The following is a 25,465-nucleotide window of genomic DNA, read 5'->3' on the forward strand; positions in this document are numbered from 1 at the left end:
TATGGGTGGTAACTTATGAAGATACCTTAAAGAATCAGGCTCTGCATAGTAGAAGACAAAAGCAGAATTCACCTTCTCCTTCTACCAACTGCACCTATACTGCTTCCCCAATCCCTACCAATTCTTGGTGTCATATGCTGTAGTGATTTCACCATTATTCATAGATGTTTACTTGAACCAAGATGTCATTTTAGTATTAGTGCATGCTGGCTCAGCTCTGGTTCGCTTCCTGTTTTGTGCTAGATCTCCTCCCTTTCTTTAAAATTCTAGGTTTCCACATAAGCCCTTGACATTATGGGAAGTGACGGTGCCAGCATGTGTATCCTTCTTTCTAGCCATTGGTTCTCAGAGATTGGGAAGAGGAGGGAAAACGATACAATGTGGAGTCTGGAAAAATTTATGTTGAGTTGTGACTGCTCTATCACCTTACATAAGTCACTTTACCTCCCCAGCCTAAGTTTTTCATCTTTAAAATAGGGGCAATACTCTCTCATTCACAGTATTTTTGTGATACTCTCCCCCAAACTATGGGTATTGTCTAAGGTTGACTTCACTTTCACTATTCATTGCCTTGTCCACATGGAAACGTGTCACCACTTAGGTGATTCCAAAATTTACATTTTATCTCATTTCCCTAGTTTTATTCTCTTCCTTGATTATCTCCTTCACCTCTCATGGGTTTAACTGCCATTTCTATACAAATGACTTCCCAATATCTCTAGTCACTGGGACTACTTCCAGTTATTTCAGATGTCTCTTGGCTTTTATCCTTCCTCTCCATTTCTAGTGTTACCACCACTCATGAAGCCATTGTGATATATCCTTGACTTGCTGCTGCTTTTTCTGGTTCTTGTCTCTCCAAATATCAATCCCTCCTGCATACCAGTATCTGAGTAATCTTTTTATTTTCCATTATATCAATACATAAGTCAAGACTATAAAGTTGACAGTTATTTCCTACTTTATCAAGTCTACAAAGCCTTATATCATTTGGTCATGTCTTACCTCTCTAATATTACTGCCCACATGTGACAATACCTACCCTGGGCTGCAAAATAGATAGTATCCTTACTGTTTTTACCACATTTATATTGTACCTCTTACCTGAAATGTTACTTCCTTCTTCCTAGCATCTATCCCAATGTTACCCATCCCAATAACATCTAGCTTAAGTCCTGACTGTCCCTCAAAACCTCTCAGCACTATAGCCCATACTCTTTCCATTTGTTGATATACTCAGAGTTGAAATATCATTAAAAATTGCACACTTTACCATGTGTACCACTCAGTACTTAGCACAGAGCTAAATCTACATTAGGTATGCAATTGCTATACTTTCATAGCTATGAACACAAGTCTTGTGTTAGACCTGTGTGCTTTTTATCTTTCCCTACAATTGTAAATTCCATGAGGGCAGAGGCCAGCTTTTATTTACTTTTATGTCCTTCCACAGGACTTTGTCTGAGGTGTACCCTCAGGAAATGCTTTCTGAATTGAACTGATTAATTGGAGACCTGCCTTATTTCAAGGAACAAATATTATAGTCCAGGATTGGACAAGGTAGGTAAAGCCATAAAATGAACATCTATGATATTACTCTATAAGGTAAGGTTTCCAGGATCTGAGGCATTAACTACTCCTGTCTTTTTAGAAGCATGGGGTACAAGTGACTCAGAAAATGCCTAGCTACCCAAAGAAGTGGCACCTCCCTAACTCAGTGTATTATCTTTGATTCTTAAAAGATGAGAACTAGAATTCCTACTCTTGGACAAAAGCAAATGACAAGTGTGAGAATAAGTTGTTTAAAGCCTAGTGGATGTGATAAGAGGGTACAACTGGTTGTATGTGGAGAGAATACTTGAAGAAAGAAATTTGGTTCCTGGAGTTGGAAGGTATATTAATAATGTAAGTTCATAGTGGCCTCTAGTATATACTAGCATTGCTTCCAAAAAAGCCATTTGGTGAAAGATATGAGGTTATGGTTATTCATCTTGACTTCTGACCCCTAAATATCAGATGAAGTCATAGACTATCATGCTCTAGAGCTGAACATGGCTTAGAGATCATGTAGTTGAAACTGAGGTTGAGAGGAAATGGGACTTTCCAAAAGTCACACAGTGAACCTAGATAATTTTCTTCCAAATGGACCTTAAAATGGACTATGAACTGAAAAGTAAATAGGAGTAAAGGAGAGATACCAGTGGTATAGTGGTTAAAGGTTTGAGCCCTGGAGATAGGTTCTATCAGTTACTCGCTATGTGACTTTCCCTAGTATATTCTTGGTCAACCAGCCAGATGTCCTATCCCAGAATGGCACTCCCTCCAATATGTAGGAATAGAGGAGAACCAAACCTTTTGGGAAAGAGTCACTTATCTAATCATTACAAATGTGTAATTATAAGCATATGTCTCATGGTAATATCATGCTGGTAAGATGTTAGTGTAGGCCAATATATCTTGAATCACTTTATAGAAAGCTGCTAAAGAAATGAGAGACTAAAAGCCCTTCCATAGTTGCCCTGACTATATCCACTCTGCATAGGAATAAAAAAGAGTAAATGGTGCCCCTGAAGGAATAGATTCTTTGAGGTACAAAGCATAGATTTGATTTAGGACCCCATCTTAAGTACTGTGGGAGTGTCTTTAAAGTTCCCCAGGCATAATCATACATTACAGGTCTGGATAGGCCTGAGGAACTAAGCGATAGAGATAATAATTTTCTCTTCAAGCAAGATTCAATGGCTGTCTCTGACTGGGAGGTTATTGCATAGAATATCATCCAGAGAAGCTTCTAAACAGCAAAGTTCTTGATGTGAAAGGCCTCTTATCTCTGAACTAGAGCTCTTGTGTACAGGATGTAGTTAGAGATTCCAAGTTCTAACAAGGAGAAGGGCTCTCACCAGTCCTCTGAGAAAGCCCAGGGATTACAGCAATCTCTGGCATAGGAAGGAAGCATGCTTTGATAGGACACCACATCATCATTTTCCTAAAACAACATTTTCCTTACTACATTCCTGCTTAAAAACCTTCAGTAGTTCCCCATCACCCATACAATAAATGTCTTAGTCTTTCATCTAAGATCCTACCCAATTTGATACCAATATACCTTTTGAATCAATTAATGGTCATTTTCTATATGCAACCCTCTTTTACTAGGGTTGCAGAAACTATAGAAATGAAGGTGGTCTCTGATTTCAGGGAGTTCTAATCCAGTAACCCATTGTTCAGAATCTTTACTGAAGCCAGGCAATTTTCTTCATGTTCCACTCACTTTGCTTTTCTACCTTGAGCAGTTACTAATGGGTATCATACAAAGAAAGTTTTACCCAAATAAAGGAGTAAGAAATTAGGCTATATATAAAGCACTTAATAAGCTAGAGTCTGAAGTCAATATTTTTCTGCAATAACTATCCAGCAGCATTTGATAAGAAGAAGCTTAATTTCCCCAAGCTCTTGTTATCGTTAACACCAGAAGGTTGGGTAATCAATTTCCAGCAAATTTTCATTTTTGTGTTTATAGAGATTATTTACTTGATATACTCCATTAAGAATTATCAAAACAAATTAAAGAGGCCATTTCCAGCCTCATTAGCTGGAACTAAAGGCCATTTTGGTTAGTTAAAGAAAGCTTAGTTCTTTTTTCCCACTGCATTCTTTAAAAATGTTTTTTCTTGTCATAGCTAGTGCACTGACTAGAGTAACTGGAATGGGCTGTACATAATTATCATGTACCCTGGGGCTTAATCCTAGTTTGGAGCTCTCTACTGGATTATCACACCAGACTGAGGGAAGAGCTTGGCGAGAAGGAGGAAAGGAAATGGCTCTATCTTCTTTATTAGGAAAAAAAGGAACCAAGCCTAATGCACAGAGGTCATGTGGTTATAATAGACAGATACTAACCTTGATACTTATATCAAAGCTAAAACTGAGCTCAGTTCTTATCAAATAACCACGGTGTAGATGTTCTTGGCAATCTTTTATGAAGGCTCCAATTTGTGGATCAGGGCAAGGGAATCATTGAAAGGCATATTACTATGAGTTTAGGTTTGTCTTAGATGATGGGGGGAACTGAGAAGTTCCTTGAAACAAAACTACAGCTTTCTCTGGAAATCTCTGACCCTCTTATCAGGGTTAAGCCTAGACACTTGAAAAATTTCATGGCTACCATCCAGGGCTCAGGTGGCTTGCTTTCCGTACAGCCTGGGCAAATCCACACGTTAAACAGCAAACTCACAGGAAAGCATTAAGAAAGAGCCAATCATAATACACATTATTACATAGCGGTGTTGATAAAAGAGTTATTTCCTTGCAAATGGAAAAAGCCATTATTCTGCTGTTGGAGTCTTTGTCAAACCTCTATTAAGTTCACTGCCTAGGGAAACTTGACTGGGGTTACCTACTCTGGATTTTCAGGGATGCTAAATCTCAAATAACTGCCCATAGTCAAAGAGTTAAGTGGCTAATTTAAAGTGGTGATGGCTTTAAAATGGCAAGGCTTTGTTACCTGCTGAAACAATACTAAGAACACATGGAACATCCAGAAAGGCATCAGAGTAATAAATATAAAAAGAATTTTGAGAAATCAGCTTTTGTCAAGGAAATCTTAAAGATTTCCCCTGAGAAGGCTGAGGGAGTCCTTTATGGGTTTTACATACAGGCAAGCTTTGACTTACAGCAGTTTTCATTTAAGAATCACCCTGTAAATCATATCCACTATATTATTCATGGCACTTATGGCAGGCAGGGCCATAGATGCCACATAACCAATTTTGAGGAAATGCATCCCAATTTTGAATAGAGCAGAAAGACTTATCTTGTAATCTCTAATGCTTTTTATGCTACAGGAAAATTTATAATGAGCAAAAGATAGTAAAAGAGCAGACTTCTCTGGATCATTTTCTCAAAAAGCTAAAATGTTGTCCTAAGTCTCTCAAAATTCTTTAAAAAGATACCTGTTGCTGAGCTCTTTGTGTATAATCTGGCCATTCCCTGGAACTTCCAGTTTCTGTGTGACACCTGAGACTCAGAGCTACCGTTCTGGAGCAATGAAGTCAGCATTACCCCATAGAGCAATTGTTTAAAAAGCTGAAAAAAGAGATCAGACTTCAATTAGAGATATGAATGAAGCTTATCTGGTTAGGACTAAGGCAAATCAGACTAAAGGGTAAAGGATGATATTGAGTATATTTTAAAACTTCGACTTCTGTGTGAGACCAAAGGAAGAGATGTTTATTTGGGGCAAAATTTATATTTTCTGTAACACACTTTTAACTTGTATGGTCAGTCTATTCAAACACCATAGTTGCATGGAACCTTGAATAGGGATTCAGATCTTTTTGGTCTGTACAGGTTAGTGTGATGCCCCAATACATCCCAGAGGTATTTAGGCAGAGAATAAAAAAGTATTTGCAAAGCCCCCTTGAGGGACTGGGCAAAAATGTGGAAATATTAAACTTCCCCACCTGGGGAACTCCTGATATTCTTGCAAACATTGAGGACTACAAATTTAGTAGGCCAAGCCCTCGATCTTGGGGCTTGTCCTTATGAAATTTATCCCTACAGAGGATAAGCTAAGCCTACTCATAATTATGTCTAACAGTCTCCCCAGAGAACCTCTTTTGTTGCTCAGATGTGGCCCCTCTCTCTAAGGAACTCTGCAAGTAAACTCACTACCCTTCCCCCTATGTGGGACATGACTCCCAGGGGTGTAAATCTCCCTGGCAACATGGGACATGACTCCTGGGGATGAGCCTGGCCCTGGCATCATGGGATTGAAAAAGTCTTCTCAGACCAAAAGGGGGAGGAGAAATGAAACAAAATAAAATTTCAGTGGCTGAGAGATTTCAAATCAAGAGGTCATTCTGGAGGTTATTCTTATGCATTATATAGATATCCCTTTTTAGTTTTTAATGTATTAGAATAGCTAGAAGGAAATATCTGAAACTGTTGACCTGTAATCCAGTAGCCTTGAATCTTGAAGATGATTGTATAACTACACAGCTTTTACAGTGTGACTGTGTAATCCTAAAAACCTTGTGACTGACACTCCCTTTATCCTGTGTATGGACAGATGTGTAAGAAAATAAAGACAAAAATAAATAAATAATAGTGTGGGTTAAGGGGTGTGGGATGTTTTGGGTGTTCTTTTTTATTTTTATTTTTATTCTTATTTTTATTTTTTCTTGGAGTAATGAAAATGTTCAAAAATTGATTGTGGGGATGAATGCAGAACTATATGATACCATGAACCATTGTTCGTACACTTTGGATGATTATCTGGTATGTGAATATATCTCAATAAAATTGCATTCATAAAAAAAGATACCTGTTAAAATCTCCTCAGAATAATACATTGAGCTGTGCATTTTGGATTTGCCCAATTTTCTATGCCTTTGTTCATTAATTAAACACTTTATTTTTAAAATCTTACCAGAGAAGCCTGTTTAAATCCCTTGACTTCATAAAGGTTTTTCTTTACCTTATGCTTTATTGTACTAAAATAAGGCAGGGATTTCAAAGAAGATAAAGACTTCATATAGTTTCTTGATATATTACATTTTTCTTAACAGGTTGCTGTTTACCATATTTTATCAAATTATATACATTTTGTTTTACATTATGTATTGTATATCATATATAGTGAACTAATATGACATTTTGGGCTAGGATCCAAACCCTGACATTATTCCTATAAGAAATTAAGTTCAACACATGTTATTTCAACCTTCAGCACCTTTCCAGGAATCTAAGTTGTTAAAAGTACAAGGACTGCCTGTATATGACAGGTTATGCACAGAAAATAGGGCAACAGAAGAAACTGGACAAATAGCCCAGCATGAGAATTTATGTTAGAGAAAAGTACAGTTGTTAGATACTGGAATGGGCAATGAAGGAGGGTTGTGGAATTCCCTTCAATGGACTTAAAAAATAAACTTGTTTGGAATGGATAGTAATATTATTAAAAATAAAGGTAACTTATAGTCTATGATTGTAAGAAGCAGTTGAAAGCTTCAGACAACAATATGGCACCCATTCACAGCACTATGTCCCATTTGTATTTGTCCAAAGGAGAGATATAGCACTGTATTGGAAAGAACCTAGGATTTGGAATCAGGATACCTTGCTTTAAGTCCAAACTCTGCCTCTTTCTTGCTATGTGATATTGGGTAAGTTACTTAACATCACTGAATCTCAGTTTCTATACTTTTAAAATAGGGATGGTAATAATAATGTCATGACATTTGTAAAAGTCAGAGGATGTAAGCCCTATGAAAGTACTTTGTAAGCTATAAAATGATATACAAATTTGCAATGATTGAATATTTTTGAAAAAGTCTGGAATTGGAGTCTGTTTCAAGAAAATAACCTCTTTATGAGGTAGTGCTACATCTACACTTGGAGTATTCGTCCTGCCAACACAAGGCTGAAGATGACTGTATGTTTTCCATCGTGGAGATATTTCAAACCAGGTTAAGACTCTGGTTTCTTAATATCAAAATAAGAGTTCTTATCACTTGTAACTGCTGTAAGTAAAAGTCTCTTCAGAAAGGAAAATAGGTCAAAATACAGTCAATTTTTCAATAAAGAGTTAGCAAGAGGAGGCAAGGAAGTTGCTTGTGTTGTAGATTCTTTGGGCTGGGCGAGAACTGTGATAATGCAGTGCATTGGTGCATTTTGTAACTATGGATTTGTGACTGTTTGTCTTGCTTAGTCCTAGTAAAGTGCCTTACTCTACAACTGGGCATCCAGGTAAAGAATCTGAGCCTGGATAATATAACTGGGTAAAAATTTAGAGAGGCTTGTTCCCCACCTCTGCTCCCCACCTCAATGCCTTTCCATGTCCAGACTCTATTCAACAGCCGCATTCACCCAAGGTGTGATAACTACCACAAGTTCCCACTCAAAATTGTTGCCAGCTACTGTCTTATTGGGACCAGCAGCTAAAAACTATTCTCTGATAGCTGAAATGAACAATATAAGCAAATGTTGGAGGCACAGTAGTAGGTATAACATCAGTGGAGATAAAGAACAGTGCTTGTAATGGGATACAGAGCATGAGAACTTAAACTTCAGTTCTTCAGAAAAAGTCTCAGAATGATCCAATGATCTGGTAGGAGAAAGTCAGGAAGGCAAAATTCTGTATCTTTCCTTTTCCTTTGCTCCTCTGCCTTTTAGAAAAGCAGACTACAGGCATGTATAAGTTTGTCCCCATATAGTGTATTTTTTAGTATATTTAAACCATTCTAAAAGAGACTGAGGATAAGATTTTAAAGAACTTTAACCAATATGAACAAAGAAGGGTAGAGAAAGGTGAGCTGTTGCCCACTGATTGAATTAACTCAAGCAAAGCATCACAAGTGACCACCTGGCAGGATTGTTTATAAACATGCACAGCACTTTAAATGTTTCCTCATTTATCTGACTGGTCTAGATCATGGTATCACAAAGCTGGTAAGGGACCTCCCAAGCTGCCATATAATTTTACCTAAGGCATCCACATTTGCTAAACAAATCTGTCCATTCTTGCCCTTCTCCATCTGAAAGGCACTTCTGAGGCTGACATGCTGTAAAATCTTTCTGGACCCTACTGTCTCACCACACTATACTGGTTGTGTTAACATGGACTTTATTAATGCTAGGTCTGCTAAGTGGAGAAAAGACTTCCTTCTGAATGTACTTACCTCGGTTGTCTTCCTCATTGTCTTCCCAGGGCTCTTCATTTGCTAACAGTGGGTTCTGTGACTCATTCATAGACCTCATAGGGAAGGAGTGTCCATCACCAGGGCTGGTGAGGAAAAGAAGGCAGTGAGCTCTTGCAGCTGACATATACTTTTTGTGAAGGTTATATCCTCTAAGAAATAGGAGGGTGGTTTGTAGGAAGATTTAGGATTACTGGCTAAAGCCATGGTGGAATAGGCTTTTACAATAACATAACTTTGTTGCTGTGCTATTTCTATATCTTGTTTGTTGGTCTGCATCAGTGTTGACTGTTTTTGTTTGTAAGCAACTCTTTAACTTGCTTCCCACAGTGCCCAGTATGGTAACATGCACATACAGCAAGCTTTATAAATATCATTTGATGATAATGATCCCAATTTAAATCCCATTATCTTACTGCTTTGATTCTTAATTTTCAAGAAAGGTTAGAATCATTTAATACAGTAGAGATAAGCTGCTGTGAATTGTGATAGATAATAACATCTAAATGCTCCCTTATTTCTTTGGCTTGTATGGCAGCAAGATTTTAGGAGCTGGGGAGAAGAACCAGAGTGAGACTCTCTCAGAGTGAAGATTCTGGGGGCAATTATCTGCATGTGGGATACTCTTTATGATAACTAAGGGGCACATACCTGGTTAATCTCTGGTCACTAACAAATGAGATGCATTGGAGGGAACTGAGCTGGCCCTAGCTAGAGTGGTTTACAGTTCGAATATTTCAGTTTACATATCTGAATCCATTCCAAATTTAAACCTTAAGGATTTTTGGATTATTAATTTGATATTACCTATGCATTTTGTAGTGTCCATGAATGGGGTTAGTTGACAGTTGACAGATTTATTGATAGTAATCTACAGAGAATGTAAGTATACTGATTATAAGCGAGTGGACTTTGATTTTTGTTTTTGGTTTTTATTCCAAAAGACTAATTTTGGACCCCCTTTGAGGTGGTGTTGGTGTGTGTATTTGTGTGTGTGTGTATGTGATGCAGATAATTGTTGGTAACAGTTGTTAATCAACATTACCCACTGACACAGTTTTGTCTTGTGATTTACACCTAGGATAGTAGGAGAGATCACAGATGTTAAATAAATGAGAAATTCTATAAAACACTAACTGGTGCAGAAAAAGTATCAGGGCAATGAGTGAATGGAAGGAGAAAGTGCTCCTTAATTACCACCCCACCCCCAAAAAGTTTCCTCAAATAAGTGAACAAATAAATGTATCCCTCTCTGAGGAGTGGATTTAAATGGGAGTTGCAAGAAGGCTGTAAACAAGTTCTACTCCAGAGCTAGGCTAGTTTAGTTGAAGGTGGTTCGATTTGGTTCACAAATTTATTCAGAGGACAGAGCTTGGTTCTGCTCATCTCTCCTTCATTACAGTCCAAGAATTACCTACAATCTCTAAATTAATCTTTGTTCCTTATTTTTGTTTTAATTTTTCCTTCGTAAAAGTAATATAAGCATTTCACTCCAAAATATGAAAAATGGAAAAAAGAAAAAAATTTCTAAGACTATTGACCTTACCACTTATAGCATTTTTGATATATACTATAATCAAAATTGAATTTGCTACTTTAAAGCATGGTCCAGCATCAGCTTCTTTCAGTGGTAATAATTACCTACCTAGACCCAATAGGTATTAACCAGAACTTCTTGTTATCTCCAAACACCTGCTGGATATTTTTCATTAAGCCAAGGTTGAACCCATTTTTCTCTGGGCCACTTGTGAACACTGGAGTGCAGAAGGCCTCTAGGGCAGGGTAGGGGAGTTGAAGAAAGGAGGAAGAAAGCAACAAAAGAACAAATTTCAGGACATTTATGATTTTACAGTTCTCTTGAATATGACAGTTCTATGATAAACTTTTTTCTGCAGTAGCATAGGCCTCTCATTTTTAGTTATTGATAAATTACTTTTAAAATACAGTTTAATCACTCAATATAAAGCAAACTTGTTATTTAATATAAAGAACTAAAACTTTATTTTTGTTTTAAAGGCAGAGGAAACACATGATGGTAGAAATAATTAAGCAGGCATGGGGGCAGTATGTATTTTGTACTGCTGGATGGGAGGAGTGAAAAAAATAAATTTAACAGCACTTTATTTGAATCAAAGTGGCAACTGCTAAATGGTCTCCATCTTTAGAATTCGGACCAAAATAATGACACATAAAGAGATGGTAATGACATTGATTTGGTTTCAAAACATTTCAGGAATGAAGATATTCACACTGAAGGCTGCAACTGTAATGCTGAGATTTACTTCAGTGAAAATGCCAATCGATAACTGATATTTACTTCAGATAATGTCAATGGGTGAACTATAATCACCTCAAAGACCATGAGGAATTGGACCATGTTACTGAGCATTATATTTAGACACACATTTATTCCATTATGCAAACACTTTCACTAATGGACTCTGGCTGCATCTGGCCATCTCCCATTTATTCTTTGTTTTCAAAGACTCCATTATCATGAAATTTTTAGTAAATTTCTACTTTTCAGCTGATCTCTAGGCCGAACGTGCTATCTACCATCCTAGCAACTAAGTGCTACACATATATTTGGTTTAGAAAATGGGTAGAAATACTTTTTTAGCTGTTAGTATTACTAGCAAATGAAGTCTCAAAGTGCAGTGGCTTTTGCACTAAACTTTCCTCAAATCTATCCTAGCGAAACATTCAACTTCCCTCATTCTTTATGTTTTGATTTGTACACATTGTAAATATTTCATCCTCATTCTTTATGTTTTGATTTGTACACATTGTAAATATTTCATCATAGATGAAAAAATTGTTGTAATGTAATTGATCAAAAATATAGTTCTTCAAATGACAGCCTGGATTATAGGGCCAGTCACTGACCAAAAGAATGGTCACTTCTTGTACTCATTTTCTAGACACTCACTTGTTCAGTATGTTTTATCTCATTACTTCTTGAGTTCAATATTTGCTCTCATGGGTCCTTCTGTTACTGTTGTCTCTTTCTATTCCTGTATATAATCCTTTCCCAGAGCACTCACAAGCTATTCCATTTATTTGTCAAAAATATATTACTTTATTTTGCTAGTTACCTTTTTTGTGTGTGTCTGTCCTCTTTTCCAAGTATTTTATAAACTTTCTGAGGGTAAGTACTTGGACATATTAACTTAGACAAGTAACTTTGAAGTTGTCCTTTGATAATGGCCAAGTGTATATCTAACAAGTCACTGAGACTTGTATATTCCTTTTTCCTTTTGCAATGTTTCCTATATCTATTCCTTCTACTCCATCCCGAGCACCATTCTTCAAGTTCTGACCCTTATCTAGATTCTTGGAGTGATCTCCTAGAGTTGTCATCCCTCGGGCCATCTTATATGCCCTTACAAAGTTGATTAACCTAAAATACCACTTTTTCTGTCTTCCTGGTCTGGCACTCAGAATTTTTTTCCTGCCATATACCTTTCTGAATACTATGCTGATGCCAAACTTATTGCTTCTCCCTTATATCCTTCCAACACACACCTGTCTTACACTTTTCCACCATATCTCTGCTTTTTCTACCCAACTCCATTCTCCTGTCAAGTCCTACCTATTCTTTGAGACCTAGCTCAAATCTTTCCCTCATATCTCTAATAGCAATTATGGCAGATATAGTTGTATTACAATTATTTATTGCCTTTGTAAATCTTTTTGTATTGGATTCCTTTCTTGTATACTGCATTTCTTTTCATGTGAATATGTCTCATCTTCCTGGAAAGACTGTAAGCTCACTGATAGGAAGTTGTTTGTATATTTTGGTATCTCCCACCATCTCTATACAACTCGATGATTGTAGACATTCAATGATTTGTTGGTTTGCATTCTTTCTCAGTGCTGTTTTTGGATGTGTTTCATAAATTAGAATTTTCTATCTTTTATTGACTTTTATCTCCTCCTTCTGATGTTCCTTTATGTATTGATTCTTCTCTTCCTTCACTTCCTCATGTAAGCACATTTAGAAATCTTTTGAGCTGTAAATCTGGGGAGCTGTTACCCAATATGAACTATAAAGAGCAATGGTCATTTTTGGTTTTGTGTGGAGTTTTATTCACTAATGCTTTCTTTATCTGTAAGCTTCATTTACTATGGTTTTCCAGTTTGGCAAAAGTATTTTCATCTATCTTAGTTTGGACACAAAGGGATGATACTGCAGCCAAAATGCTTCATTAGAAGTTTTTCTCTTCCTTGGGAACAATTCACAAGTCACTCTGATAAACATTAAAGTGTTTTCCCCCTAATCTAAATATATGGTCTTACCTAAGGTGGTTTTGTTTCTGCTGACAAGCCAACAATGGTAACCAAAGAGAATCACAAGGCTGACAAAAAACATGCAGGCCACAAAGAGGAGAAAAAGGACATGGAACTTAGAGCGAACACTGGGCAATTCACCCTATAAAAGAAATAAACAAATAAAAACAAAAGATTAAATGGTAAGGCTTGGCTAGTTTTTCTATATGGGTTAGTAGCTTTTTCATATGTATAAAATGTCTAGCTGTAATTTTAAAAATAGATTTTGTGAAATTTTTACAAAACAGTTCTTTCTATTCATGACTTGAATACCTCATGATGGATAAGCTCTCAGCCTATAAAGCCCAAAATGGATCCTGGCTTAGTGCAGTTCAGTATAAATAGAGTATATAATATACCAATTAGAAAAGGGTAATGTGAAAAGGGTATACTGAGGCCTAATTGGTGTGCAACCTCTTTAAAGCTTGTGCTCCATTTAGTTTGAGAATTATGAATCATTGGCTAAAGGAGATCTTGAGGTCATACGGCTCATCCTCTTGTCTCAAGGTGGGCTATTCTGGGATTCTTTATGTGTCATGTTTCTTTGGACATATGTGTATTGAAAATGTCATAGTACAATACGTAGGAAGTTAAAACACATAGGTATAATTTAAAAATATCTTACCTTTAAGTCATGACCTGATTTTAAAGCTGGTGTAAATTTTGTGTGGTTTTATTTTTTATAGCTGAAATGAAATGTGCTTGTAAATTACATCCTGTGGAACAGCTGTTTAGACAGTAAAAATCAAGCAGGATTTTACAGGCAATTGTAAAAGTAGGGGGCTAAACATTTTAATAGGAAGCTGGCACATCTTATTTTCTATGTATCAACAGCCTTTTTTTCCCCTACATATAGCCTCAGACCGGAATGAATATTCTCAAGTTCTGTATCAAGCATGGCATGTGACATTTTGTCCCCTGAAAAGAACTTTAGAAAACATTTTCAATTTTGGAGTAAGCTCTTGGGAGAATGCCTATTATTTATTTCCTCCTTTCCAAGTTGATCATTGTTTTGGCATGATGAATCTCTTTGAAATATATCCAAATGCTCCCTAGTAATAGAATTAAAAATGATTCTTGAATGAAATGTACATTTGGATCTGGTAATACTCCAGTTTGGAAGGAGAGATTTAAGGCTTGGCAAGACTTAGCAAGACTTGGTAAGGTCAGATAGTACAGATTTTTTTTCTTCTATCAGAGGAGATTTTTATTCATTTTGATGTCAGGGCAAATTGTGAATCTTCTATATGTTTAAAGAATGAATATTAGGGGTAGTAAATTAGTCAAATGATTTCAGATGAGGGGTGTTCTGGGTGACATTTTCCTAGGGACAAAGTAGCCCAGGAAACAGCTACCCCCAAGGACTTCAACCTTCAGGAACATTTATCTGAAACTATCCCTTTTGAAATGATCCCTGAATGAAACCTTTGTCTAAGAACTCAAGATGAATTTGATTGGTTTTCATCTGCTTTGTATTGAATTTGTGGGAAAGACTCCACATATTGTTTTGTAGTGGTTTTTGCCCGGGTGGGTTTTTGCTTTCATAATTTCTACTTTTTGAATATGTTTTTTAAAAGGCTTTTAAAAATCACATTTGTTTTCTTATTTTTCACTTTTAAATGGGCAATAGGAAATGGCAGGGCGAGAGGGACTGATACAAGGTCAGTCCACAACCTAGGTAGCTAAACTGGAAGCCGTTTTTCCCACTAATGACTCTTGCAGAGCTCTCTTCTATATGCCAAAGCAAATCTACTTACTGTGCTGTCCTTTAATAAAGCCTTAAATATTAAGCATTTTGTGTTAGGAGAGGGTGACAGCCCTATGTTCAAAATTGCCTTCTTAGAAGATGAGCAAGCTATATTACTCAAAGCAATAACCACCAGAGAGAGTTCAGAGGAATACTTGTAGAATAATGCTGTTATCTTGTTTCTAAAAGTAATTCACAACCTCTGTGAGGACATTCATGGTCCAGTGTGGAAGGTGTATATTACTGAGCCTTCCATAAGGCAAGTCAATCTCCTGCCAAAGTAACTCCTCTTTAGTTAATATCTTTAAGTAAATCTGATGGTCTTCTGAATTCTTAATTCCAAATGAGCTGAAGCTTCTCTCTAAAGACTAGAACTATAATGGACAGTAGGACATGTTACAGTGTTTAATATCACTGGGCTTAGAGTCATACTTAAACTCAAGTCCAGAATTTGAAATGTATAAACTGGGTGACCCTGGGCAAGTCACTTAACTACTATGAGCCTCAGTTCTATCATCTTTAAGTGAGGATAAGAATTCCTGCTTTGCCTACCTCAGAGGCTGTACTTATTAGCACAGCTAATCTCCCTGTTATGTGACTTTAAAAATACATGGTAATGTTTAGTTTTCATTTTAAGAGCAGACTCAATTTAAACTGAGACAGACATCCCTAAACCATACCAAAGTGCTCTCTTGCTAGAAAGACTGCAAAGAAGCATTTCATTGAACTGTCAGTGCCCTTTTCATAGTGACGGCAAGCCAAGACAGGATTCCTCAGCTGTCATCTGTCAAGCATGAGCAAATCTATTGTGGAGAAAAATGAGGGAATAGGAAAATAACAAGGCAATGTTCATCCCTGATATTGCTTGCGAATAAGGGCACATTTTCAGTAATTAATTCATTTCCAAATATCATCTTTTAGGAGTGAAAAAGCATACATTGTGGCATTGTGGTATTTGATTATTAACTCACTAGGAGGGACAAAGGCAAAACGTGTGAAATGCAATGTTGTTTACTCATTATGGGGATAAATAGTGATTCATAAACTGTAACCTACTTTATTAAGGACCAAGAAAGGTCTATAGAGAAGACCAAGGTTGACACTTTTCCCGCTGATTGGAAGAAACAGATTTTCTTCACATTTAGGGTAAGAACGCAGTGTGGATGGAATGCCAAACAGGTCATGGAAGCCTGAGTAATAGATAAAATATCCTGTGTTGTGGAAAGGGGCCAAAAGAGAGATGTCAAGATGCATAGCACAGTGAAGCATTTTTGCATTTGGAGAAAATTTACAAGAAAACTTCATTTCTGCTTTGATTTTTGTTTGTATCTCTGAGATGATTTTGATATCCATTATATAATTCTTAATTCTTCAAGTTATTTAATATTCAAATTGATTGAACAAGTTAAAGGGAAAATGGAAAGCATATACGTCACTATAATTTGCTACACTGTATTTTCTACACTAATAGGGATTAAAGCACTAATTAATAATTTAAATTATTAATAACTCAGATATTTAAGTTCTCACTGCCTTGCATTTTTCATTTTTTATCTAGCTTTATTATAATCTAACCACAGGATTCGTGTCCTTTCCCTACTGCTTTACCTCCCCACTTGAGGTGAAGTATTCCTTATGGAATTCCTAAAGTGGTAATTAGTAGCTCTGCCTACATCTGTCTTTAGCTACTCAGGTTCTGCTTGGACAACCTTCATCAGGGTATGATGGCTTAGTAATTGAACTAGAGTTGTGAAGAAGCCTATTGCCATGAAATTAAAAACAAAAGATGTATTTCTATCATACTGCTGCTAGGTCCTGAACATATATATGACCTGGAAAGCTGCCTTCGATATTTTTGGAAATAGATAGAATAAAATTGATAAAAGTCAAGCGGAAGAAAGACAAAAGTAGGATGAGTTTCTTTTTATTTCATTATGATTGGAATCACATTTTTAAAAGATAAAGCACTTTCGACATTTGTTTCATTTGACCTTGGCAACAAGCTTGTAAGGAGGTAACAGAGACAGTATTAGAATCCAATTTTCTTAGTGTTCTTTTCACACAAAGTTCAAATAAGAATTTCTATTTCATTTTGGTCATATGTGAAGACGTGTCAGTGTATCTTTCTGCCTAGAGGGAATGTCACAACACTCCTTTGAATAGTGAATTAGAAAGTATTTCTAACAATGGGGGGGGGTGCTTTATTAGTCTTTTCCTTAGGAAACTAGAGATTGAGAATTAATTTCAACATTTTTCAAATCTATAATTGGTAAAAAGTAGATTTTTAAAACTTGATCAGAGAAGTACAGTGTAAAGAATCAGTAGAGGTCAGGAGATAGGTTCCTGAATGCCTTAACAAGATTTTCATACATGACAGAAACTTAACTGGAATCTTTAAATAACAGCATTCCTCTAAATCTTAGAATATTCAATATGGAAAGCTTGTTTATGGTGGCTTCTCTTCTGGTTACTTCTGTATTAGCTATTTTAACATGTAAAAAAGATAGGGTGAACAGTTTCACATATTGGACTGAGTGTGTTTGTGTGTTAGCAGGGACCCTTCAGGATGTTTAAACTTACTCTCCAATATTTGATGAAATAGCTGAAGACTGTTGTAGCAATGTACAGGCAGTAGAGAACAGAGTAAGCTAAGAACTGAAGGAAGAATTTGTAGTTGGAAAATCCAATGCAGTTATTAACCCTAAAATAAAAAAGAAAAACTAATTTGAAATCAGAACACATTGATTGAGAACACACTGATACGTAAGTGGACTAAGCAATGGAAGCATGTTTCTCTTGATGCTTCATTTTGGGTTATTTAGAAGCCCAACAGAGGTAGAAGTCCCTTAATAGGAACCGACTAGAAAAACAAGCTCATGTCTCATGTGTTTCTCCTTTCATTTATAAGCATAAAGACACATGGCTTATGTAATATTTCTGGACTGGTTCCTGACACACCCAAGCAAACCTGAATCCTGGATGCTGAAAACATATTAGTCTTAGCAGCTACATTTAGCACAGAGTGGCAATTCTCTTTGTCATTAGGTGATGTCAGACTGGTTTTCTATGTCTGCCCTACAAAATTTGGAGAATTGTTTAATTTAACAATCTTACTGCAGAGTATTTCGAACATTAAGCCAGTTAAAAACAGAACAGAATTTTTTAATATCAAAGAGGAGTAGGATTTGTGTTCCATTTCATTACTATGCCCAATTGCTAAAGTTAATGGACAGAGACTATTAGCTTTGTGACCACAGGAATGCACTACAATATCTTTGGTATATTTATTCTTGCTTTTAAATGTTACCATTCCCATGTCTGCCACAATAGAAAGCCCAATGGGTTATGGTGGCAGAAACAGGGTTGTTACAACTATTCTTAGGAAAGTGGACATATTGAAAAACTTTAACCCTTTTAGAGGAGAGAAATGAATCAAAGGGACATACCAAGGGCAGTGATGGTCCATTTTTAATACACACCTACAAAGGGGACAAAATACAGTATGATAAGTGAGGCCATGGAAAACGATCAACACCTCATAATTGCACTCAAGTCTCACTAGCATTTTTACATGACTCCAGTATACCCATCCCAGATTGCCATTGTAACTACCCCAAAACTACTGTGTCCTTAGTTATTCCTAGAAGGAGACAATCACAACACTTCATAAGATCTCACTGGTGGCAAGTTACATACATAGAAGTCCAACTTTTTAAAAGGGATTTGAAACTCAAGGATATTGATACAAAGAAAATTTCCAAGATGACTCTTCTCATTTTGTTCAATACCCAGTTTAATAAAAGTGCAGAAGAAAGCATATGACTATAGCCTGTGTATGAATCAAGGTTAAGAGAAATACTGGTGGAACAAGCACCCAAGAAGATAGATATGAAGATGATATTTAATAACATAAAAATGGGGTTTTGTAATGCTGTAACAATTTGTGCAACAAAATAAATGTGTATCCATGAATCCATACTGATATAAATAAATAAATGATTGAATAAATAAATAAATGATTGAAAAGAGACAAATCTCCCATGCAAAAACTTCCAAATAATTTATGTAGATGCTCTGCCCTTAAGGAGGTGGAGTGTAATGCCCCATTTCTTTAATGTTGGCTGTTCAGAATGACTTCCTTCAAAACAGTACATTATGGAAAGGGAGAAAAAAGTAACTTTACAGTAGAGAAGCCTGGCCAATACAACCTAAGCCAGGTAATCAAGATTGACATTGACAGTGATAAGTTATGTTGATAGTATGTACCCTTGATATGATGTGATGAGAATGGCACTTTGCCTCTGTGATCTTCCTTCCCAAAATATATTACTCCAGTACAATCATGAGAGAAACATCAGACAAATTCCCAGTTGAGGAATATTCTACAAAATACCTGAATAGTACTCTCAAAACTGTCAAGGTCATCAGAAACAAGTAAAATCTGAGAGACTGTTACAGCCAAGAGGAACCTAAGGAGATATGACTATTAAATGCAACATGGTATATTGGATAAGATCCCGGAACAGAAAAAGGACATCAGGGAGAAACTGAGGAAATCTAAATAAAGTATGGCCCTTAATTAAAATAGCATATAAAGACTAGATCATTAATTGTAACAAATGTAACATACTAATGGAAGATGTTAATCATAGGGGAAACTGGGTGTGGGGTATATAGGAATTCTTTGTACTATCTTCATAATAATTCTGTACATCTAACACAGTTCTGAAATTAAAAGTTTATTTTTAAAATGGGGTTTTATTTCCCTTTCCTATCTTTAGAATAGTGTGAATTATCACCATTCCTTTGAGGGTGTTTTACATGTGCTCATTATGATAGAAAGGAAATGCTCTGTATCTTGGCATGGTTACGTGTTAGGACCAGTCTTTTTGTTGTCTATGCAACTATCAGTGGCCACACTCAGCCCAGGAGAAATATGGCTGTCACTTACATGGCACAGACAGAGCAGTGGTGGCAGCGGTCTGGCTTGATCAGATGACATCGATCACAGAATCGTACAGCTATAGGAAAAATAAGGTGGATAGTACTGGTTAGGGATCAGTATCTTATTAGCCTAGTTGGATGGCTTGTTATACACTGGTTAAGGGTAGACAAATTCATCTTGTTTCAAGTTACAAAGCAGATGAAAGATCATATAGTTAAATTGTGGTATGTATTTTTGTCCCTTTTGGATCAGTCTTGAAAGCACTTCGGGTGAATGAAGGAGAAGGAGAAAGGCTTTCATATCTGGATATCCAAGCATAGATTTTGTGTTTTACAACAATCGATACTATTAATTGCTTGAGTGATCTTGGGAAAATCATTTAGCCTGTTTACTCCAACTTTCCAACTTGAAAAAAAAGGCTTCATAATTTATCTCCTGGCTCCAGAGGCTGAATTGTATGAGGTAGATAAAATTCGTACAGTATGGTAAGGAGAGTGGTTCTCAGAAAAAAACTATTTGGAGAATATAAGAGATGTGCTAGAACAACCAGTTCATTCAACAGTTTCACAGATAAAGGAAGTAAAAACCTGGGTGAGGTCAGGTGACTTGCCTAAGGTCACACAACAAGTGAGTGTCAGAGCTGGGACCAATATACTTTTTCTTACTCTTTAGTTCAGGGTTCTCTTCAATATTGTGCCATTTTTGTTTAATATATTCCTTCCACTGGATTTTTTTGAGTATTTTAAAGCAAAACCCAGACATTGTGTTGCTTTAAACCATAAATATTTTAGTATTCATGAAAACTTTTTAAAAGTCATAACCACCTAAAAAAACATAACCACCATGCCATTAACCCCCTAACAAAATTAAAAATAAGTCCTTAGAATCTATATCCACACCATATTAAAATTTTCCCAACTGTTATATTGGATCATAATAAATATTTGTTGAACAAATAAATGATGTGCCTAAGTGTCAAAGGGAATACTTCCCAAAGCCTTGAAACACAACTTCCTTATTAGAAATATTAGGATGACTTGTGAAAAGAGCCTTGGTTTTCAAATCTTAAAAGGTAGAGAATTGGTTCAACTTCTCCTGTTCTAGTCATGCAGATGAAAACCAAGAGTAAACTCCATAGTGGATATTTACCTAAGAGAAATGAAGACATATCTGTGCACAAATACTTGTACAAGAATGCTCATAGCAGATTTATTCATAAGAGTCAAACACTGAAAACGAGCCATATGTGCATCAACAAGTGAATGGACAAATTGTGATGTACTCATACAATGAAATACTGATACTCCCAACAATATGGATGAATCTCAAAACGATTATGCTGAATGAAAGAAGCCAGACACAAAAGCATATATATACTGTATGATTCCATTTATATAAAATTATAAAGCAGGCAAAACTAATATATGGTGGAAAAATATCAGAATAGTTGTTACCTTTGGGAGGTGGGATGAGATTGACTGGGAAAGGGGCATGAGAGAACTTTCTGGGGTGACAACAATGTTTACAGGGGTTTTGGTTTCAAAGGTGTGTGCATTTGTCAAAATTCATCCAATGACACACCTAAGATTAGTGCATGTTTTTGTATGTAAATTTTAAAAAAAAGAACAATAGCAAATTTTGAACTCATATGCATGCTGAAGTATTTAGGAGGATGTGTACTGAGGTCTGCTCCCTACTTTGAAATGCACCAAAAAATAAGATGTCTGGATGGATGATGGATAGAGGGATGGACATATGGACAGATATGTGGTAAAGCAATATAATAAAATGTTAATTTTAGAATCCAGTATTGGGTATACAGTTCACTATACAATTGTTTTAACTTTCATATATGTTTGACATTTTTTATAATAAAATGTTGGGGAAAAACTCCATAGTAGTTGTTAGAAGATGGGAGGAAAAGGGGCCTGCCTGAGAACATACATGACTTAGCCTTTCTGAGATCCTTGCTAAGCTGCACCTCCCTCTGTCCCTCTTGGATGAACTGACCTCCACTCCCAGTTCTTGTGTAAACTGGTAGCTTCTTGGCCATATCAACAAGCATCTGCTTCTGGACTTCAGGTCTCTCTTCATTTTCATAGCGTTCCTTGTCTGTATAGGACAAGTGGAACTGGAAGCAGAAGTGACAGACAAGACTATTTTTCAAGGTTCACAGAAAAGATTAAACAATAACAACTATTTAAATGGAAATATTAATAAGCTACTCTTGAAGCCCAGGTTCCAATTTGGCTTATTACTTTATCTGGCTAATTATCTCAATTATTTTACCTGACTCTTTTCTTGATTCTCATAATACTGTGAGATAGGTGGTATGATACTTATTTTATAAATAAGGCTGTACTCACTCAACTAGTAAGTAGCAGACTTGGATCCCAAACCCAGGTCATCTGACTCCAAGTCATGAGCCCTATCAACTCCATTATACCATAATATGCTGTTGCATACAGATGTGTGCCACCTCACTGCCAGGACCTTGTTGATGATTAACCATGTCTTGTTATTAAGTGGTGAGTATGGTTCATGGGTGACACGGATGGCACTCCTGAGATGCTTGATTAACTGCTTGAGATACTGTCTGCATATTCTAATCTTGCAAAATGAGGAAGAATTTTGGTATCCTCACTATTTCAGAAATTTTTAGTCTGGAATGGAGCTTGTTGCCAAGTTAGTGCCACACTTAACTTTTCTTGCAAAAGATATGCCAAAGATTTCCCATAGTAATACAGACCTGAAAACTTTCTTCTGTCTAGGAAGAGGTGAAAATCAGAAGGATATGTGGTCAGAATTTCTGGATTTAAATCTCAGTTCTGCCACTTAATAAAGATCACTTTGGAAAAACTTAGATACTCTGAACTTAAGTCTTCTCACCTATAAAACGGGGAAATATCTACAAAAGATTGGTAAAAAAGTGCTGGATAATAACAAATATTTAAAAGTCTCCTTTAAATGTCCATTTTTTTATCATTTAAAAACATTTGATATTGCCAATCTTTTAAATTATATCTATTCTGCTGGATGAGTAGCGGTATCTTACTGTGATTTTAATTTGCACTTCCTTGAAAACTAATGATATTAAGCATGCTTTCATGTGTTTATTGGCCATTTGGTTATCTTCTTGTGAAATATCTATTCAAGTCTTTTGTTCATTAAAAAAATTGGGGTGTTTGTCTTTTTGTATTGATTTAATTGTAGGAATTCTTTTTATTGTTTGGATACTAGTCTTTTGTCAGAAATAGGTATCTTAAATATTTTCTTCCAGTTTGGCCTTGGCTTTTCATTTCCTAAACAGTGCAATTTGATACACAGAATCTTGTAGAAATGTAAATTTATATAGCCACTTTGAAAAACTGTTTGGCATTATGTACTTAAATTAAATACATGCTTGCCCTATGACCCAGCAATTCCATTCCTAGTTATATGCCCAAGAGAAATGAAAGTGTGTGTTTGTGTGGGTACCAAAAGACATGTATAAGAATGATCAGAGAGGCGGGGCAAGATGGTGGACTGGTGAGCTGTATGTTTTAGTTACTCCTCCAGGAAAGTAGGTAGAAAGCCAGGAACTGCGTGGACTGGACACCACAGAGCAATCTGACTTTGGGCATACTTCATACAACACTCATGAAAACGTGGAACTGCTGAGATCAGCGAAATCTGTAAGTTTTTGCGGCCAGGGGACCCGCGCCCCTCCCTGCCAGGCTCAGTCCCGTGGGAGGAGGGGCTGTCAGCTCCAGGAAGGAGAAGGGAGAACTGCAGTGGCAGCCCTTATCGGAAACTCATTCTACTGATCCAAACTCCAACCATAGATAGACTGAGACCAGACACCAGAGAATCTGAGAGCAGCCAGCCCAGCAGAGAGGAGACAGGCATAGAAAAAAAACAGCACGAAAAACTCCAAAATAAAAGCGGAGGACTTTTTGGAGCTCTGGTGAACATAGAAAGGGGAAGGGCAGAGCTCAGGCCTTGAGGCGCATATGCAAATCCCGAAGAAAAGCTGATTTCTCTGCCCTGTGGACCTTTCCTTAATGGCCCTGGTTGCTTTGTCTCTTAGCATTTCAATAACCCATTAGATCTCTGAGGAGGGCCCTTTTTTTTAAATCTTTTTTTCTTTTTCTAAAACAATTACTCTAAGAAGCCCAATACAGAAAGCTTCAAAGACTTGCAATTTGGGCAGGTCAAGTCAGGAGCAGAACTAAGAGAGCTCTGAGACAAAAGGCAATAATCCAGTGGCTGAGAAAATTCACTAAACACCACAACTTCCCAAGAAAAGGGGGGTGTCCGCTCACAGCCATCATCCTGGTGGACAGGAAACACTCCTGCCCATCGCCAGCCCCATAGCCCAGAGCTGCCCCACACAACCCAGTGTGACGGAAGTGCTTCAAATAACAGGCACACACCACAAAACTGGGCGTGGACATTAGCCTTCCCTGCAACCTCAGCTGATTGTCCCAGAGTTGGGAAGGTGGAACAGTGTGAATTAACAAAGCCCCATTCAGCCATCATTTCAGCAGACTGGGAGCCTCCCTACACAGCCCAGCAGCCCAGAACTGCCCTGGGGGGACGGCACTCACCTGTGACATAGCACAGTTATCCCTCAACAGAGGACCCGGGGTGCACAGCCTGGAAGAGGGGCCCACTTGCAAGTCTCAGGAGCCATACGCCAATACCAAGGACTTGTGGGTCAGTGGCAGAGACAAACTGTGGCAGGACTGAACTGAAGGATTAGACTATTGCAGCAGCTTTAAAACTCTAGGATCACCAGGGAGATTTGATTGTTAGGGCCACCCCCCCTCCCTCACTGCCCAGAAACACGCCCCATATACAGGGCAGGCAACACCAACTACACACGCAAGCTTGGTACACCAATTGGACCCCACAGGACTCACTCCCCCACTCACCAAAAAGACTAAGCAGGGGAGAACTGGCTTGTGGAGAACAGGTGGCTCGTGGACGCCACCTGCTGGTTAGTTAGAGAAAGTGTACTCCACGAAGCTGTAGATCTGATAAAGTAGAGATAAGGACTTCAATTGGTCTACAAATCCTAAAAGAACCCTATCAAGTTCAGCAAATGCCACGAGGCCAAAAACAACAGAAAATTATAAAGCATATGAAAAAACCAGATGATATGGATAACCCAAGCCCAAGCACCCAAATCAAAACATCAGAAGACACACAGCACCTAGAGCAGCTACTCAAAGAACTAAAGATGAACAATGAGACCATAGTACGGGAGACAAAGGAAATCAAGAAGACCCTAGAAGAGCATAAAGAAGACATTGCAAGACTAAATAAAAAAATGGATGATCTTATGGAAATTAAAGAAACTGTTGACCAAATTAAAAAGATTCTGGACACTCATAGTACAAGACTAGAGGAAGTTGAACAACGAATCAGTGACCTGGAAGATGACAGAATGGAAAATGAAAGCATAAAAGAAAGAATGGGGAAAAAAATTGAAAAAATCAAAATGGACCTCAGGGATATGATAGATAATATGAAACGTCCAAATATAAGACTCATTGGTGTCCAGAAGGGGAAGAAAAGGGTAAAGGTCTAGGAAGAGTATTCAAAGAAATTGTTGGGGAAAACTTCCCAAATCTTCTAAACAACATAAATACACAAATCATAAATGCTCAGCGAACTCCAAATAGAATAAATCCAAATAAACCCACTCCGAGACATATACTGATCACACTGTCAAACACAGAAGAGAAGGAGCAAGTTCTG

The 25,465-nt window shown here is 37.1% G+C and overlaps 1 protein-coding gene across 7 annotated transcripts in view; it reads right to left on the minus strand.

Moving 5' to 3' along the window:
* Positions 1 to 25,465, minus strand: part of ZDHHC15 (zinc finger DHHC-type palmitoyltransferase 15) — a 232,114-nt gene that overhangs the window by 80,869 nt on the left and 125,780 nt on the right. For all 7 annotated transcript variants that reach the window (XM_037821525.1, XM_037821523.1, XM_037821519.1 and 4 more), the window contains exons 4-10: positions 21,731 to 21,851; positions 19,727 to 19,796; positions 18,222 to 18,254; positions 17,356 to 17,476; positions 12,999 to 13,131; positions 10,345 to 10,471; positions 8,682 to 8,785 (exon numbers count right to left, since the gene is read on the minus strand). In XM_037821525.1, coding sequence (XP_037677453.1) covers positions 8,682 to 8,785; positions 10,345 to 10,471; positions 12,999 to 13,131; positions 17,356 to 17,476; positions 18,222 to 18,254; positions 19,727 to 19,796; positions 21,731 to 21,851 — 709 coding nt within the window. The remainder of the gene's footprint in view (positions 1 to 8,681; positions 8,786 to 10,344; positions 10,472 to 12,998; positions 13,132 to 17,355; positions 17,477 to 18,221; positions 18,255 to 19,726; positions 19,797 to 21,730; positions 21,852 to 25,465) is intronic.

The sequence above is a fragment of the Choloepus didactylus genome, chromosome X (assembly GCF_015220235.1).
Source record: "Choloepus didactylus isolate mChoDid1 chromosome X, mChoDid1.pri, whole genome shotgun sequence".
NCBI classification, from domain to species: domain Eukaryota; kingdom Metazoa; phylum Chordata; class Mammalia; order Pilosa; family Megalonychidae; genus Choloepus; species Choloepus didactylus.